Source organism: Chrysochloris asiatica, unplaced genomic scaffold, assembly GCF_000296735.1.
Source record: "Chrysochloris asiatica unplaced genomic scaffold, ChrAsi1.0 scaffold00098, whole genome shotgun sequence".
NCBI classification, from domain to species: domain Eukaryota; kingdom Metazoa; phylum Chordata; class Mammalia; order Afrosoricida; family Chrysochloridae; genus Chrysochloris; species Chrysochloris asiatica.
The window spans coordinates 1,942,662-1,962,284 of NW_006408616.1; the positions used below are offsets into that span (position 1 = coordinate 1,942,662).

Below are 19,623 nucleotides of genomic sequence, written 5' to 3' on the forward strand. Positions count from 1 at the left end.
AATGTAGCTTTTGATAATTTAGATTATAGTTTAATTCATTAATTATACGTTGAATTCATTATATACTTAGAAGTGTGCTAAGTATATTAAAAAAAAAAAAAAAAATTCTAACCCTTAAAGCAGTAGTTACTTTTTAGGGGCCAAGGATAAGGATCCTTTGAGATGTTGAATAATCCCCTTCTCAAAAAAAATGCACATAAACATAAAATTTTGTATACAATTTCAGAGTGTTCTCGTTGTCTTCCCAATTAAATCCCAGTTAAAACTCTTAACAAAATAGTAATGCCATATACACTATTGATTAGTGATAATAATGTAGAAGTTCCCCCAAATAATTGGAAATATTAAAAATTATAGAAATGTTACATTTGTAGAAGAAAAATAATTCAGCATACTTTTTATTGATATGGAAGCATTTCCAAGTATGGTAATTTGATTTTTCTGGCACCTGAAATAAGGGAAGTAGGCCTCTTTAATATTACTTTGTTGCAAAAGATTAAATTTAAGGTTGAGTTCCACTTTGCTTGCAATAGTTTGAAAAAGATAGTTAATGCAGTTTTTTGTTTTTTTTTTAAATTTTTTTTCCTTTTAAGCTTTGTGTCTTGTAAAATGTGAGTTTGCCAAATTTTCTTCATCTGCTACAGATTAGGTATGCCATTGTTGCTGCCATGTGGCGGCGCACCCCGTGCTTCTTAAACGCACTGACTGGAGGTTTATCGCATCACTTGTTCACATGCACGGAGCCTGGTAACAGCCTCATCTGTATCTTGTTAGCTTCATTTTCTTATTTTTTAATTTCATTATTTATAAACTCATCATAGCATTTAAAAATAAAGACTAGCTTTAATGAATTAATGCTACTACAAAAGCCATTGCTAAAATTTTCATACTGAAACATATTTTAACTGTTGTTAAAATGATCTATGCTTTAATTAAATTGTATTTATTCTATAAGCAGGAATGTTTTACCTGCCATTTTAATTATATTTACCAAATTCTAAATATAATTTAGAAAATACAAATTGGAGTTTTTATTTAGGTGGCAAAAGTAAGCTTCAGGATTGGGCTGTGTATTTTTATTGGCATGTAATGGTTAATATGAGCTCTACAAGAATTTGTGTTTAAAGAGCTAAATCAATCAACAGCTGTATTTTAAAAATTATTTACCAAAACTCTTTTGTTGACTCAGTTGTACAATTAGATCAATCTTTTTTAATAGAAATTTATTGAAAGTTGGATTGAAAGGGATCTCCTGAATCATTGTTTTAGTCTACTATCTGTTGATAGTTTTGTATAAAGAATGCATTATCCCATTTTTTAAAAGATAATATTTATCCTTCAAAGTGTACAATTGTAAAGGATATGGGAAAGACAAAAGTAAAAGGGAAAAACCCCAGAAGAGCCACTTATATAATAAGTATAATAAAATCATTTGAAGTGTGATAAAACCATTTGAAACATTGTGGTTTATTTCTATCCATCTTTTTTCATAAGCATTGTATGTTTTAATTCTCTCTAGACATACTTTTTTAATAATTTGGGTCACAATGTATTTACTATTTTGCATCTTTTTTTTTCATATATCACTGTAATTTCCTTGGTAATGATTTTTGAAAATGAGATCTTTTTTATGGCTGCAAAATATTTTATCATGATGGTGACATCACCGTCTTATTCTTAATAATTATTTAAAAGTTTTTTGTTTTTTTTAAATATCTTTTGACTGCCCGTTCTGCAGTTTAGTAAAGTGATTTGGTTAACTTAAAGACTTTCTGTTGTATAGTTTATTGTGAATTTAGAAATATAAAATCTGGTGGTTGAACTGCATTGATTCACTGAAGACATTAATATTTTAAAATCTTAGACTTATATGATATGCATAATATAAATTTTGATGGTTCTCATTCTATTACTCTAAACGTGACTATTATTTATGTAAGCTGAAAATGATAAATTATATCTTATTACATTGATTTTTTTTTCTTTTATAAATTGCCATGTAATTTTTTATGGTATGATAATTTAATTGTTTTTCTGTGTTTGAATATGATTAAGCTACTTCTCCAAATTAAACAAACATGTCTATTTCAAGACTATGTTATAGTTCAAAATCTATTTTATTTAGAAAATTCCAGTATGTATAGACTATGAGTTTTATTATCTCAGCCTGGTGTTTAAAAGACAGTTATAACTTGGTAGATGATCTGCATTTTCTCAATATAAGCAGCTTTTTTTATAAGCCATGCCTGTTCATGTACCAATTTAAAGTATAAGCCCCTGTAAATTATTATTCCTTTATAGTCATTGATTCATGTACCTTTTTAAAAAAAGGCTATATTTCCTCTGCCCCTTTTTCTTTTTTAGACAATAGGACTTACATCTTTGTCAAGCAAATTCATGTACAATCGTACTTAAAAACTAAAAACTCTTTTAAGTATGGACTGGAGCTCTGGTAGTGTAGTGGTTACGAATCGGACTGCTAACCTCAAGGTTGGCAGTTCGAAACTACCAGCAGCTCCATGGGAGAAAGATGAGGCTTTCTGCTCCCGTAAAGATTTGCAGTCTCAGAAACCCTGTGCAGGGTCGCATTAGGTAGGAACCAACTCGACAGCACTTAACAAGTATGGATTGGAGTCCTGGTGTGACGCTGTGGGTTAATACGCTAGATTGCAAAGTCGATTTGAACTGCAAGGTTGGTGGTTCAAGCTCACCAGTTGCTCCTTGCAAACCCTCAACAGGGTTGCTATGGGTCGGAACCGACTCGATTGCACTTAATAACAACAAGAAGTATGGATTGGCTGTTCATATATACTAACTGCTCCTTTGAAACTATACAAGGTTGCTTTGAGTCAAACTGACTCGATGGCACTTAACAACAAACTATGGATTGATACAGTGGCTATTACAATGGACTCACAAAGAAATGATTATAAGAATGGTGCAGAAACAAGCTATCATTAGTTCCGTTGTAAAAGGGGTGGCTATGAGTCAGAAATGGCTTAAAAGCACCTAACAACAGAATCCTGGTTTAGTGCTGTAGGATAAGCACTGGACTGCAAGGTCAGTTTGAACAGCATGGTTGGTGGTTCGAACTCATCAGCTGCTTCTCTGAAACCCTATGCAGGGTCACTATGAGTCAGAACTGACTTGATGGCACTTAACAAGTGGAGTATGTTGCTTTGGCAGGAGGAATGAGATTGTCTTTGGAGAATTTATAATTAATTATATGTAACAGTAGCTTAGAGTAGTAATCTATGTAAAATCTTCTCGAATTTAAAAACAAACAAAACCTTTGCTCTTTCAAAAGATAAACAGCCACCTTAATGCTATTGGGAATTTAGTTATGCAGCATTCCAGATAAATATGAGTATGATAGTAATTAACATTTTTATTTATCAGCAAGTGTTACTATAGCATAACTGCAAGTTTCATAGAATTGAAGTCTGTAGAATTTGAGTTTTAAATAATAGATATTGTAAACCTTTTACAGTTTAGATTTGATTTTCATATGTAGATAAGCTTATTGATTTACTATTAGAGTGTTATTACATTCTAACAATGATTCAATAATTACAGAATTTAATAACAATTTCCAAAGATAGTTTTTCATTTCTAATTAAAACTTGCATTTTTTTGTAACTGATGCCCCCATGTGGTGAAAACATATTTTACGTGAACTTGGAGAATGACTATATTTTGATTTTTCTTTGATATTAGTGAACATTAGTGTTCATAAAGATGCTGTTGACCAACATACATAATTTGAATTTTGTAAAGCTCATTGCCATAAAATTCACAGCCTTACCCTGTTATTGTCTCAGAAGTGTATGTAACCAAGCACGTACGATGAGACAGTATTGGAAGCTATTTAATTACAAGTAGCCTAGGGATTTTCTGATTTTGTATATGATTTTTTATGCCTTTGTTTTTGTGTCTCACATAGGTGATGTACAGTTCATTGATTATGAGTATTCTGGATACAACTACCTGGCATATGATATTGGAAATCATTTCAATGAATTTGCAGGTAAATTGCAGGACTTAGCCAATGGAGTAGATTATTTAACTTAGAACTGATAACTTTTAGAATTTTGTTATTTAATAATGATCTGATCACCTAGGAACAGAAGCAATATTTTCCCACTCTTGCTGCTTTTTTTTTTCACTTTCTTTTGGTTTGTCACTGGAGGAAAGAGGAAATAACTAAAATTCTTCCTTAATCACCTAAAAATATAATGAATCAGAGAAAAATAATAATTGTGGCTTCTTCCATTGAGACCTGACTTAGTTGCTGTATAAAGTGTATTTCATGCTTTTCCCACAGTACTCCTGTGAGTTCAATAATATTTCCAGTTATAGATGAGAAAAGTAATTTATCAAAGTCAAAGTAAAATATTTTGTATTTCCTTTGTGAACCTGGACTTTTAGAATATTGATTAAAACACAAGATTTAAAAAATTTTAGCTTGGCTATAAAGCAACTGAAAAATTGTTAGAAGTTAATGATGGTTTAGTATAAAAGTTATTTTCATATAAGTTAAATTTAAAATTCACTTTATGATTATGTTTAGAAACATGAAATGCTCTGAAATAAAAGATTAAAAATTGTTCTTAATTATACCAAGTGGGAAGTTTTCATTACTGAGTTTATGTTTATATACATCCATATATTTTTATGTACTTTAGGTTATTAGATGTGAAACAAGTTAAAAAAGTTTTAATATACAGAAGTTTTCACTGATTTCCCTTCAGTAAATTTATCATATAATATTGTTATATTCATACATATATACTGCACATATTTTTATGTAACTTTATGTGAGAGGAATCAGGCTGTGCTTAAAATGAGATATCATTACCATTGCTGTGAGTATGAAGAAGAGAGATCTAGTTATCTTAGTACTGTTCTGGGGAGAAAAAAAATGGAACTAAAGCTTGAGAGTTAGGCAGACCTGATTGTATTTCTTGAAAAGAAGGTAGGGCACCACAAGAAGTGGGAAGAAATTTTTAAGACAAGTATACTTACTTTTTCGCAAGAAAGATTAGGCTTTCTGCTTCCACAAAGAATCTTAAAAGTCCAGGAAAGACTAGACAGGGTCGCTAAGACTAGACAGGGTCGCTATGAATTGGAGCCAGCTAGCCTTGATGGTACTTAGCAACAACGGCAACGTACGTATTTTTAAGGATCTAAGTAAGATTCTTGAAGGAGAATAGAGGACTATAAGACTGGAAAGGTAGATTAGGACCAGTTTATGAAGCACTTTCAATGCTAGGCAAAATTATATGAACTTTATCTTGTAGTTATAGTATTTTTCTAACTGTAAGTCATGAAATCAAAGCCAAGTTTTTGGCGTAAAGACCATCTTTTAAAATGTATTTTAAAGGGATGGAAAAATACTGATAATAAAATAATTAGCAATATGAGGATAAATTTTGGTTTGTTAAACTTAATATCAAGTAGGTATGTGTTTTAAGATCTCAATACAAAATATATATCATAACCTGTATCACAAAACAGTTTAGAGTCACAGTTCAGGTAGTTCTCCAAATATTAGTGTGCTTAGAATCTAATGGGGATGCTTAGTAAAATGCCAATTTCGGGTTTCTGATGCAAGTGGTTCATACATTGAAGAAAAATTGAAGCATTAGACTTTAAGCTGGACTATAGAGTTAATGTTTATTTTTTTTAAATGCAGCTTAATATCTAGTAGCATAGCAAAAAAAAAAAATATATATATATATAATGCATTTAAAAAAAATTTTGTTTTTACTTTAGGTGTGAGTGATGTAGATTATAATCTCTATCCAGATAGAGAACTACAGGGACAGTGGCTACGTTCTTACCTTGAAGCATACAAAGAATTTAAGGGCTTTGGGACCGAAGTAACTGAAAAGGAAGTAGAAATACTCTTCATTCAAGTCAATCAATTTGCATTGGTAAGTTTAATTTTAAACAATGGATTAAATATTCTTAGTGTAATTTAAAAGTTTCTAAATTCTATCTTATAATAATTTCCCATTTTTAATTTTGTGAAATTTTGTCAAAATAATGGTTGAAATTATCATGAATTGAAAAAAAATAAAAGATTATTTACAATTCTCCATTACTGTATAAAATACTTGAAGACAAAGATTTTATTTTGTTCACTACTATTTCCCCTAGAACATGCCTGGCCAGATGGTAGTTGCTTAGTGATTATTTGTTTAATGAATGGATTCTAGTTAGGGCGTGGTGCTGTGGGATAAAGCACTGGATGGTAAGGGTGGGTTTAACCACAGGTCAGTGGTTCAGACTCATCAGCTGCCCCGTGGAAAACCCTACACAGGGTTGCTATGAGTCGGAATCAACTCAATAGTACTTAACAACATCATAAAAACACTCTGACTAGATACTGACGGTCGTACATAGAGACAATAGATAGAGCAAGATACCTGCCTTAAAGAGGTTCTGATATCAATTCTTAATTTTTCCTCATTAAGAAACCAGTTTAAAACTCTTCATTTTTAAGGCAGTTTTTGTTTGAATCACTCTTCTTACTGGAAATGATTTTTGCGTTTCGTGCCATCTCACCTTTCTCTTCTGGGATGGGTTACTTTTTTCTGTCAAGGATTTGATTTCAAAATAGAAAGAATATGGCAGAAACTAGTAGAATACTCTCCTGTGAAAACCTATGCTCTGTTTTTCATGACTGTATTTATAGCTATGTTGTTAAGTGCTGTCGAGTTGGTTCCAACCCATAGTGACCTCTGGGTTAATGCGCGAGACTGTGAAGCCATTTGAACTGCAAGGTTGGCAGTTCAAGCTCACAAGAAGCTCCTCGGAAACCCTATACAGGGTCGATATGGGTCAGAACTGACTCAACGGCACTTAACAACAATAACATTTATAATTAACTACTAGTTTACCTCCCTCATTTATCAACTCTTACTTTCATGCCACTTCTCACTGTACTAGTAGATAATTGCTGTCAGGTAAGGGCTACTAGAAATGAAATAATTGTTGGGTCTAACTTTAAATTTTTCAGTTCTTATCTTACTTGATATGTCCATAGCATTTGACACTACTTACTACTACTGGTGTGGCACTGTAGGATCAGCACTGGGTTTTGAACCACAAGGTTTGTGATTCAAACCTGCAGTTGCTCCTGAGAAACCCTATGCAGGGTCACTATGTGCTGGAACCGACTTGATGGCACTTAACAACAACAACACTATGATACTTAAAATTTGCTCTGCCCTGTTTTTGTCAGGAAAAAGTATCATCATTTCCTAACATGGCTGTTCGTTTTCCTCTCTGCCCCACAATCCCCCTATATGTTGGGCCTCCTAATATTCTGATATGGGCTCCTTCTCTTTCCATTTATATACTCTCATTGGGTTATCTGGCTCTATGCCTTTACTGCCCTTCTGTTAATGATCCGATTTGTATTTCTATATACTGTTGAATTTCAGATTGTTCTGACTCTAATTTCTAATGGAGTCCCATTAGTATCTGATTCCATATGTCTAAACTGAAATAAATGTATTTTCCACGTGTCCCATCCTCTACCTCATTTTCTGTTTCATTATATAGATTAGTTGCCGTATTTCAAAACCAGGAAAATTTCTTTCATGTCTTACTCTTCTTCATTATACGCATTTCTTCTGTTTCCAAGTGCTGTCACTGTTGGTTTCTAAAATTTTCTCAATTTGGATACCTCCTTAATTCTGTAACCTTTGATAAACTCTTAGTCTCCTACCCACATTTGCCTTTGTTGATCTTTGTCTTTAGCTTTTCTCTGTTTGATTCATCCTGTACGTTAAAAAAGTGATCTTTCTAAATATAATTTGATTATGATGGTGGTGGTTCTGTGCCGTTGAGTCTGTTTTGTCTCATAGTGACCCTGTACAGTGTTTCCTAGGCTGTAAATCTTTATGGGAGCATAATTTATGTGTTCTTTTGACCTACAGAATGAAATGAGAATGACAACAACTATACAAAGTCATTTATTGCCTATTATTTTCCACCTCATACTTATACTGTAGCAAAGTCATCATCTATTCTTAATGTTGAATGATGTTTTATGCCTATTTAATTTGCATAGATAGTATATTCTCCCTAGAATTTCGTTTTATTTGTGTTTTCTAGAAAATTCTTCTTGTTCCTAATGGATATGCCGTAAATATGGTTTCTTCTTCTGTGGACCTCCTCCTTCCATGATCTTTTGTCTTTAGAAGCCAAGTAAATACCTTATAAAGCTACATTGTTAAAGGCTAAAAAAATGGTCTGCATAAGAACCAGAGTATCTTCTAACACCTAGCATAGAGATGTTCTTTCATCAATGGTTAAGAAATGTTTATTGTTCATGACATGACTCAAACTTTTGGAGATTAACAGACTTTACTTGATTGTTGTTAAGTGCCGTCAGGCTGGTTCCAACTCATTTCGACCCTATGTACAACAGAATGAAACACTGCCCGGCCCTGCACAATTCTCACAATTGCTGCTATGCTTGATCCCACTGCTACTGCCACTGTGCCAATCCATCTTGTTGGGAGTCTCCCTCTCTTTCACTGTTCCTCCACTTTACCAAATTTTATGTCCTTCGACAGGACTTGTTCCTCCTGATAATATGTCCAAAGTACAAGAGATGAAGTCTGGCCATCTTGGCTCCTAAGGAATATTCTGGTTGTACTTTTTCCAACACAGATTTTTTGTTCTTCTGGCATACCATGGTACCCTTAATATTCTTCTCCAACACCATAATTCAAATGCATCATTTCTCCTAAGGTCTTCTTTATTCATTGCCCAACTTTCACATGCATATGAGGCTGTTGAAATTACCATGACTTGAGTCAGGCACATTTTAGTCCTCAGACTGACATCTTTGCTCTTGAACACTTTAAAGAGGTATTTTGAAGCAGAGTTGCATAATGCAATGTGTCGTTTGATTTCTTGACTGCTATTTCCATGAGTGTTAGTGGTGGATGTAAGCACAGTGCAGGCTTTGTTTGACAACTTCATTTATTATGATGTTATTTACTGGGCTGGTTGTGAAGATTTTTGTGCTTTTTGATCTTCATCAGTAAGTACTTTAAGTCCTCTTCTTATTCAGCAAGCAAGGTTGTATCATCTCCATATCATGGTTAATGAGTCTTCCTCCAATTCTGATGCCATACTTTTCTTAATATAATACAGCTTCTCAGATGTTTCCACGTACAGATTGAATAAGGTTGGTGAAAGAATACAATCCTAGTGCATAACTTTCCCTGAATTTCTGTTGTCCATAGGGTTAATGTCCCTTCTGTTCTATTCAAATGATTACCTCTATGTATAGGTTCCTTATGAGAACAATTACATATTCCAGGATACTCATTCTCTGCATTGTTGCCCATAGCTTGTCATTATCCACACAGTTGAAAGCATTTACATAGTAAATAAAGCACAGGTAACATCTTTCTGGTATCCTCTGCTTTCAGCCAAGATCCATCTGATATCAGCAGTGATATCCCTCATTTCATATACTTATCTGAATCCAGCTTGAACCTCTGGCAGTTTCCTGTCAGTGTATGTTGCAACCTTTTTCAGTTATCTTTAGCAAACTTTTACTTGCATGTGGTATTAATGATAATTGTCCTCTGATTTCCACATTCTCTTGGGTCCCTTCTCTTTGGAATGGTCTCAAATGTGGATCTCTTCCACTCAGCTGTTCAGGTAACTATCTTAAAACTTTCTTGACATAGATGAGTGAGTGCCTCCAATGCTGTGCCAGTTTGTTAAAAGACTTCTTGTTGTATTAATTTCTGGTGCCTTGTTCTTTGCCAGCGCCTTCAGTACACACTGGACTTCTTCCTTCAGTACCAAAATAGTTTTTTTTTTCTAATTTCTTTTTTTTTGTGTGTGTGTGTGTAGGGGGGATGTACACAGAACACTCAGGAATATGTAATAATTTAAACAACCAAAGGAGGACACATTCTGCAAGTCTGCCTCTTAGTCGCCAGTACCTAGTCCCTTTATTTCCGTAAGTCCAGAATCCTCAGCTGCTCCCTCTCTCCATGTCTTCATCTCTGCTTCCATCTCTGTTGTCGCTGCTTCTCTGGATAGGGTCCCGTACTCTACTTGTACTCTTCTCCTTGATGGGTCCTAGGATCCTCTGTTTCTGGACTTTAAGATTAACTTCTCCCCTGTTTTTGTTACAAAACTTCTACCTTTTATAGTTGATATGGTTGAACATCAACCATTTCTTTTTGTTACAGTGACTCTTAATGTATTCCTTCCATCTTTGTTACATATTCTGGAATACTCATTCTCTGCATTGTTGCCATTCAATATTTTGCGGAAAGAATCCTTTAGTATTTTGCAAGTCAGGGCTTGAATTTTAACTCAGTTCTTTGAACTTGAGAAATGCTGAGCGTGTTGTTTGCTTTTGGTTTCCTAATTCTAGATCTTTGTGGATTTCATTATAATATTTGAATTTGTTTTCTCAAGCTGTCCTTTTAAATTTTTCTGTTCAACTCTTTTACCTTCTCATTTCTTCCATTTGCTTTAGCATCTCTACACTGGAGAGGAAGTTTCAGAGTCTCTTCTGCCATCTATTTTGTCCTTTTCTTTCTTCTTTGTCTTCTTAATGACCTTTTGTTTTTTTCCTTTATGATGTTTTTATTGGCATGCCAAAACTCTTACGGTGTTCATTCTTTAGTATCTAATGAATCAAATCTACTATTGAGATTGTCTGTAAATTCAGGTGGGATAAATTCAAGGTCATATTTTGAATCTTGTGAACTTTAAAAAATTTTTCTTCAACTTCAGCCTGAACTTGTATATGAGAAATCGATGGTCTGTTCCAAAGTCTGCCCTGACCTTGTTTTAGTGATAGTATGGGACTTTCCCACTGTCTCTTCCCACCGATGTGTTTAATTTGATTTCTGTGTATTCCATATGGTGAGTCCATGTGTATTGTCGTCTTTTATGTTGTTTTAAAAAGATATTTGCCATGAAAAATCATTGGTCTCGTAAAATTCTGTTAGGTAATCTCTAGCATCATTTCTATCACCAAGGCTGTATTTTCCAACTATTGACCCTTCTTTGTTTCCAACCTTTGTATTCCAATTAGTAGTAGTTATCAGTACATCTTGATTGATACATGTTTGATCAATTTCAGACAGAAGAATTTGGTAAAATTCTTCAATTTCATAATTTCTGACTTTAGTGGTTGGTGCTTAAATTTGTATCATAGTGGTATAAACTGGTCTTCTGTAGGTGTATAGATATTAACCCATCTCAGAGAACATTGTACTTTTTACATCTTGAAATGTTCTTTTTGATGATGAATGTTATACCGTTCCTCTTCAATTTGTCATTCTTGACTTAATAAACCATGTGGTTCTCGCACAATTGCCAATATTAGTCCATTTCTGCTCACTAATGGCTAGGGTATCTGTGCACCATTTCATTTTTGACAACTTCCAATTTTGCAGATTTATACTTTGTACACTCTGTGTTCCCGTTATTAATGGATATTTGCAGCTGTTTCTCCTCAATTAGAATTGTGCCCCATCAGCAAATGAAGGTCCTGAAAACTTTACTGTTTGCATTATCATGGTCAGCTCTTTTTTGAGGAACCAGCTTTTCTCCAGTCATATTTTGAGTGCCTTCCAATCTGATGGGTTCATCTTCTGGCACTCTATCTAACAGTATTCTGGTGCTATTCATCATGTTTCAACATTCAGTATTCTGGTGTTTTCTGACAGTGTCCCAAGGTTTTCAGTGACTAAATATTCAGAAGCAGTCCACCTCTCTTTCTTCTGAGTCTGTCTTAGCTGGGAAGCTCAGCTGAAATCTGTCTACCCTGCTGGCTTTCAAAGTACCAGTGGCAGAGCTTCTAGCCTCACAGCACAAACAGTCCTCCACAGTGTGACAAACTTAAAGATGGGTGGTGGACTTCACTACAAAAATAAAGTGTTATTTTTACTATAGCTAATTAATATTGTGGAGAAAAGAGAAAACTAGGTATTTGCATTATAGAGCTAAAACATATGCTTAACACCTGTTTGAACTTTGAAAAATTTTTAGACACATAGTTTGCAGACTTGGAAATAATTCTTTCTAAATAAAGTATTAGGGTTAAGTAGAACTTTTTCAGAAGACAGATTAGAGATTTATTTTAGTTACTTGCTCACTGTATACAGCTTTTAATTTTTCTTACTTAAAAATAGGGGTGGGTAGCCTAGAAATTAAAACTTCCTTGAACAAAGAGACTTACACACCCCAAAATTTCAAATCTGAAAGTCATAGTGTTAAGTAAACAGAATCACAGAGTATATTATTTTATTTGGAATGTAGTATTCCTTCTTTGGAGTTCTGATGTGATGTGGTGCTGCAAGATTAGTACTAGACCGCAAGGCCGGTAGTTGATATATACCAGCTGCTCCTTGGAAACCCTATACAGGGTCGCTATGAGTTGGATCTGACTCTGTGGCATTTAGCTACAGCAATTCTTTCTTTAGCCTTTTTGGTAATGCAAATGATGACTTGCATTCTTTCTTGTCTTACAAGTCATTCTCTTTACACGATGTTTATAAATGTTTCATTTTTCACTCTATAAAAAAGTGTCATCTTTCAAGGTGTGAGCTATCTATACATTCCTCTTCACTATAGAATCATTTTGTTAGTTTATGAACTTTAAGATTAAAATTTTAATGAGAAATGCAGTAACTTACCCTGCTTGAAAAATGGTAGTAAGAGCTGGTTTGATATTATTACTAGGTCCAGAAATATCCCTGATTTCACTATTTTTTCAACTACAGAACCAATTTAATAATAATAAGAAGAAATTAGGGGCCCTCCAAAGATGGTTTTAAGTACTTAAAATATGCCAAGATGATTTAGCTTAGCAATTCTCAAACATTTTGGTCTAATGACCTTCTTGCACTCTTAAAAAAATTCTAAGACCTTTGTTAACTTTTGTTTATGTGGGTTATATCGATCAATATTTAATGGCTATCTTATAAAATTTAAACAAAAATGTTTTAAAATCACTGAATATAAATATTTATATTGATAAACCGATTACATGTTCACATAAAAACCATGCTTAAAATGAAAAAAAAAAATAAATTTTTTTTTCCAAAACAAAAAGCAATTTAATGAGAAGAGTGTTGTTATTTTACACTTTTATAAATCTCTTTTAATTTTTGACACAGTAGATTGTAGCTGGGTTATATCTGGTTTTCTACATCCCACTTGTGTAATATATTGTTTTGAGTAAACCATATGGAGAAACTCCAGTCTCACACATGTGAACTCTTGTAAAAGACAAGGGTTTTTTATTTTGCCTTTTTAGATATCTGAATATTCTTTTTTAATACTATACCAAAACTCAATAAGTGGTAGTTTTTTACAAGGTTATTTGTAATGTTCTGTCTGAACATACCAGTTAATTTTTTGATATCTTAATACATTAAAATCCATTGGTTTGTCGTGCACATTGAGCTCTTTTGACCTGTACATGAAATTGTAACATCATACATTAGATTTGGAAATTTTTAAGATGCTGAGTTGTACAATGTAGATATTTCAAATAGTGACATATTTCATTATATGACATCAAAAATCATATTTTCTTCATATAGTTTACTCAAAACAATACATTATACAAGCGGGATACAGAAAAACTGCTATAATACAGCTAAACATTTCACGATAACACTACTGGTATCATTGTTACTGTTGTTGTTAAGTGCTGTCAAGTCATTGCTGACTCATAGCAACTCTGGTTTCCAGAGAGTAGCAGGTGGGTTTGAACTGCCAACTCTGTGGTCCATCGCTTATCCCACAGTACCACACTATGACTCGTCAGTATCATTAGCGAAGTCTTAAGTATACTGTTGAGAACATGTTGAGAACTCATGGAATTAAATATAAATTTTCTAAAATTCAAGTTTTTGGTTGAAAGTTCGAATCTTATCACTGGCAGCAAATCCTGTCAGTAATTTTTCTTGAAGTGACAGGGTCTTACTTTTATATTGTGAAAATGTCTTCTGCATACTCAAGTCTGATAGCTCACAACTCAGTCACACAAGTGCTCTTCCTTGAGGCAGTCTTTGGGTATGCAGCACATATAGAATATTAAAACAACAGGTACTCAAAGGTCAAAAGTTAATAAAATTAATAGGTGTAATGGCTTAATAAAGGATATCTTTAATGAAACTGTCTTTTTACTACGAGTATGTGTTGGTGAAGAATTAGGCTACAGTGAGCGATTTGAGACCCAGAACTCAATAGGACTACCTTATTTTGGGGGTCTTGCAATTTTTTTACCATTGACAGAATGCAGTTTTACCACCTTTCTATTGCTAGCTTTTCTGTTTCAACAACAACAACAGAAAAGCTAGCAACAGAAAGGTGGTAAAACTGCATTCTGTCAATAGCATAGTGGTTGCGAATTGGGCTGTAAACCTCAAGGTCAGCAGCTCAAAACTACCAGCTGTTCCACAGGAGAAAGATGAGGCTTTTGGCTCCCATAAAGATTTATAGCGTTGGAAACCCTGTACAGGGTCGCTATGAGTCGGAACCGACTCCACGGCACATAACAACAACATTGCCAGCTTTTCTGTTGTTATTAGTGCTGTCAAGTCAGTTCTGATCATAGTGACCCTGTGTAAGGCTTTTGAGGAGCGGTTTGTGGGTTTGAACTGTCCCCTTGCAGTTCAAATTGATGTTGTCATCTAGTGCTTATTCTACAGTGCATTTCTCTGACAGGTTTCCAGGCTTTTACAGGTTTTACTTTGAGAACCATTGATTTAAACTTTTCAAAAGGAATTCATTTCTTCTCATAATTCACTCTCAATACCTTAGGTATTTCCTTTGGTAGAATTAAGACTGCTTTTGAAAATATTTATCATTTTTACCATTCTAATCTCATACAGGAGTTCTGGTGTGGCGCAATGGGTTAATGTGCTGGATTGTATAGTTGATTTGAACTGCAAAGTCTGTGGTTCAAGCTCACTAGCTACTCCTTGGAAACCCTATACAGGGCTGTTGTGGGTCAGAACTGACTCTGTGGCATTTGACAGTCACACACAGTCCTGGTGTGGCATTGTAGGATAAGCACTGGAATGCAAGGTCAGTTTGAACTGCAAAGTCTGTGGTTCAAATTCACCAACTGCTACACGGAAACCCTATACAGGATTGCTTTGAGTAGGAACTGACTCAATGGCACTTAACAACAACAGTCTCATACAGTAAAAGTAGCTAACTTTTTATTAAGCATTTTCTATGTGCTAGATGTCCTGGTGTGGCACTGTAGGATATGTACTGGATTGCTAACCTCTGGGTTGGCAGTTCAAACTTACCAGCTGCTCCTTGAAAACCCTATATAGGGTTGCTGTGAGTCGGAACTGACTTGATGGACCTTAACAACAACAGGTGTCAATACTAAGGCGCTCTGGTTGTGTAGTGGAGCTCAGTATGTGTTGTACTGCTAAACACAAGGCTATTTGTTTGAATCTACTACCTGCTCTGAGGAAGAAAAATGAGACTTTCTATCTGTTTCCATAAAGATTTACAGCTTTAGAAACCCTTTATAATGTCAATATGAGTTGTAACCTACTCCATGGCACACAATAACAACAGCTGCCAATACTATTATTACCCATATTTGAAAGATGAATAAATGAAGAAATAGATTTTTATGTAGTTAATTTTTCAGTCTGACTCCAGAATGCATGTTTTTTTTTTTCTTTTCTTTTTAAAAAACCATTATGCTTTATGAGCTTATGTTTAATTCTTTACTCTTTACTATGTGGTTTATGCTTTCCTGTGTATCTAATAGCATGTTATATGAAGGTAAATAAAAAATACTAGTATAAAATCATGAAACAAAATGAAGGCAGTTTCTTACTCGAACAATTTGGTGCTCTTTGATTTCTACCATGTAAAAACAGGTGTTTTGGCATCCTCAGGGAACAGAAGTTGTGTTTCTTTTAAATGTTCTTTGATTTTGGGGAACAAAGACAAGTCTGAAGAGACAAGATCAGGGCTGTAGGGTGGATGGAGTAAGGTTTCCTGAGGAAATTCTCTTAGAACACTCTTTCCTACCTTCGAAGAATGAGCAGGTGTGATGGCAAAAAAAATCTTTGGCACAAATTTTCTGGCCTTTTTATCAACAATGCAATTTTCTATTTTCTTAAAGCCTATTCATATTAAACCTATTCATGTGTCCTTTGAGGAAATCTACCAAGGTTGCCCCTTTGAAAGACATTCTACATTCTTGCCCCTACATTCTACTTTGGTTAGTGTGATAGTTAAGGTTTTATGCCAACTTGACTGGGCCAGGAATCCTAGTGGTTTGGCAGTTGATAGTTAACTCTGTGATGATTGACAATGAGCAGGTATAGCTAATACTTTGATGACTGGCTATGAGCAGCCAATCAATTTAAAGGATGTTTCATTGGTGGGTTGGCCTGCTCTCAATATAATGGACATGCGAGAAAGACCCTCTCTTTTTCCCTGGGGACCAACCTGGGACTCTACAATTGTGAGCCATTTCCTTCACATAAACTTCTGTTTATATATATAAGTTTCACTGGTTTTGCTTCTTAAGAGAACCCAGCCTAAGACAGTGAGTTGTGACTAGGGTTACTAGTCACCCTACAGGTCTGGAACTGTACTCCACCCTGTTGTTCAGTTTTCAGCCAACAGTGGATTGGTCAATAAGGGGAACAATAACAGTAGTAAAGTATACACACTTTAGAATTATCAACTGTTTGATATCAAAAGGACAGCATTTCCCAAGTACAAAGTACATAAATATTAGGAAAGAAGGAATGTAAACAATAATTGTAGGGAGGAAGTGGGATAAGTGGGATTACATTGAGGGGATTAGAATCAGTGAGATGAAACAAAACGTGTATGAATTGAGAGAAAAAGTGATGATCTGCTCTGTAAACATTCACCCCAATTCACAGTAAAAAATTTAAAAAACAACCTCTTTGGGATCTTTAGCATAACCTTCTGAGCTGACCTCTGTGTCTTGATTTAACTAGCTTAGCAGATCCTCTTGAAAGACACTGTTTTGACTGGGTCTTAGTTTTAGAAGTCACCCTAATGAGACTTGTGGTGGTGGTGGTGATGTGCTGTGGAGTCGGTTCTGATTCACAGCGATCCTGTATAGGGTTTATGAGGCTGTAAGTCTTTATGGGAGCAGAAGCCTCATCTTTTTCCTGTGGAACCACTGATAGTTTCAAACTGCTGACATTGAGGTTAGCAGCCTGACTTGTAATGACTATGCTACCAGAGCTCCTGAGCTAATGAGACTTAGACAGGTGTATTACTAATAGACCTTGTCTGCAGCCATCCATTGATCACAGAGACATGTTTAAATATGTTTTGTTTTGGAATAAAAAGTGCATGTATGAACTGGAACTTTACTAACAATATTTTGTGACTTACCCTTGTATGTATATTTATTAATGATTTTTTAAGGAAAATTAAAGCAAAGTGCAATAGTAATAACGACAACATATATTTTTAGTACAGTGCTTTAGCAGGTAAAACACATTTTGTACATATTTCCATTAATCTTTAAAACAGTTATATGTAGATACAGAATGGCCAATATTGTTATCATGATCAATCTAAGATTCAAAGTTGTGATTATTAAGCGTTGCAACATGAATTACTGACAAAGGCTTCACTTCAGCCTCCTCCCCCAGGCCTTGTAATACAAATTAAGAGTTCTTTCTGATACCCTTTGCCATTTCATATACCAATTTCATTATGTTTTCACATTTTATTTTTAATACCAAGATCACAGTTATTGAGAAGATCTTTGTTGTTAGTGTAGTAATACACAGTGATTTTAACTGAAACAAGAACCTTTAAGAATTTTATTTTCTTATTAGAATTACTAAGTGCTGTCGAATTGGTTCTGACTCATAGCGATCCTGTATAGGGTATCTGAGGAGCAATTGGTGAGTTTGAACAGCCAACTTTAAGGTTCAAATTACCTTTCGGTCCAGTGCTTAATCTTACACCACTATACCACACTATTTCTTGTTGTTATGTGCCATGGAGTCAGTTCCGACTCATAGCAACCCTGTGCAGGGTTTCCGAGGCTGTAAATCTTTACGGGATCAGAAAGCCTCATTTTTCTCCCACGGAACAGCTGGTAGTTTCAAATTGTTGACCTTGTGGTTTACAGCCCGATTCATAACCACTATGCTACCAGAGGCAGTATTTCTTAGGAAGTGAAATTTTACTAGTGTTATCAGAATGTAAAAATATCATTATGTTTAACTGTAAATAGATGGTAAACACACCCAATTATTTTGCAGTTCCTAATTACTTACACATCCTGCTGTTTTTCCCTTTAATACCTAAGACCTATTTTTCTCTGGCTTAGATAAAGTTATGTTACTTCTGTCTCTTCTGGTATGGGCAGAGTATTATATATGTATAACTATCCAGGTAACTGTAGACGTCAGTATTTGATATGAGTAAAGATACAATATTATAATAAAAGCAGTGAGTAAGTAGGGTGCAGGGAGTTGATGAACTTTTTTTTAACCTTTAAATTTTTTGTCCTTCTGTTTTTAGGCTTCTCATTTCTTTTGGGGATTGTGGGCTTTGATTCAAGCTAAATACTCTACTATTGAATTTGATTTTCTTGGGTAAGTTTTAATTTTGCTGTATGCATTACATTAATCTCTATTCTTATTTTGGATTAGCACTGAGAATTAATGTAATATTGCTGTTCTTAATTTTGTCAGTCAAATCAAAAGATTTTAAATATTTAGGCTATCAGGAAATTGGTGTTCTCTGTATTAGAAAAGTGTCCAGTAGATGGTGCAATAAACTAAACATAAGTCCTTTGAAATCTTAAAACTTTTTATAAACCAGTTTAGGTGGGTGAGTGGAAAAAAGGAGGGATTAAGTTTTCAGCTTTGACTAATTTTGTTATTCATTTTTCTCATTAGGTATGCAATTGTTCGTTTTAACCAGTACTTCAAAATGAAGCCTGAGGTTACTGCATTAAAAGTGCCCGAGTAAAGAGATTTAATTATCTCAAGTATTTGAGCAATCCTTGTGAATCTTTTCTTAAAGAACTTTTGAAAAGCGAATATTTGTTAAAATTCTGTTACTTAATTTGGTTATCTCACTTTACAAATTAAGCCTCTCAACAACCAGTCTATTTTTAAAATAGATGGAATGATGTCAAGAAATATACCTACTGCTGTCAGATGTAATAGATTAGAAATTTGTTAGTCCTACAAAAAACTATAAAGATGTCTGTTTAATCCTTTCTTTGATAACCTAATCTATGTTATATGTGAATTATTTATTATAAATTTAACATTCTGTGATTGTTTTCATCTGTTGAGTATAAGCAATGTAAATGTTCCAGAGTAATTTTCCTGTAAGTTTTACTTTAATATGATTAGTTTTAGTAAACATTCTAGGTATTCAACATTAACATTAAAATTGATAAATTGATGCAATATAAGTGAAGTGAATCATTTATTCTTTAAATGACAGTCACTGTTGCAGATAACTTTGGATGTTCAATTAAAACTGCCTGTTTAGAAGGAGGAAATAAGTTCACCAATGTTAATGGTACATCTTTGGAACTTAGTATTAGAAAAC

At 34.1% G+C, this 19,623-nt stretch overlaps 1 protein-coding gene across 1 annotated transcript in view; it reads left to right on the plus strand.

Annotated features, from left to right (window-relative positions):
* ETNK1 (ethanolamine kinase 1) overlaps positions 1–19,029 on the plus strand; it is a 66,985-nt gene extending 47,956 nt beyond the window's left edge. The window contains exons 5-8 of the mRNA XM_006866947.1: positions 3,944–4,027; positions 5,776–5,936; positions 18,577–18,650; positions 18,957–19,029. Coding sequence (XP_006867009.1) covers positions 3,944–4,027; positions 5,776–5,936; positions 18,577–18,650; positions 18,957–19,029 — 392 coding nt within the window. The remainder of the gene's footprint in view (positions 1–3,943; positions 4,028–5,775; positions 5,937–18,576; positions 18,651–18,956) is intronic.
* Positions 19,030–19,623: the final 594 nt, after the last annotated feature.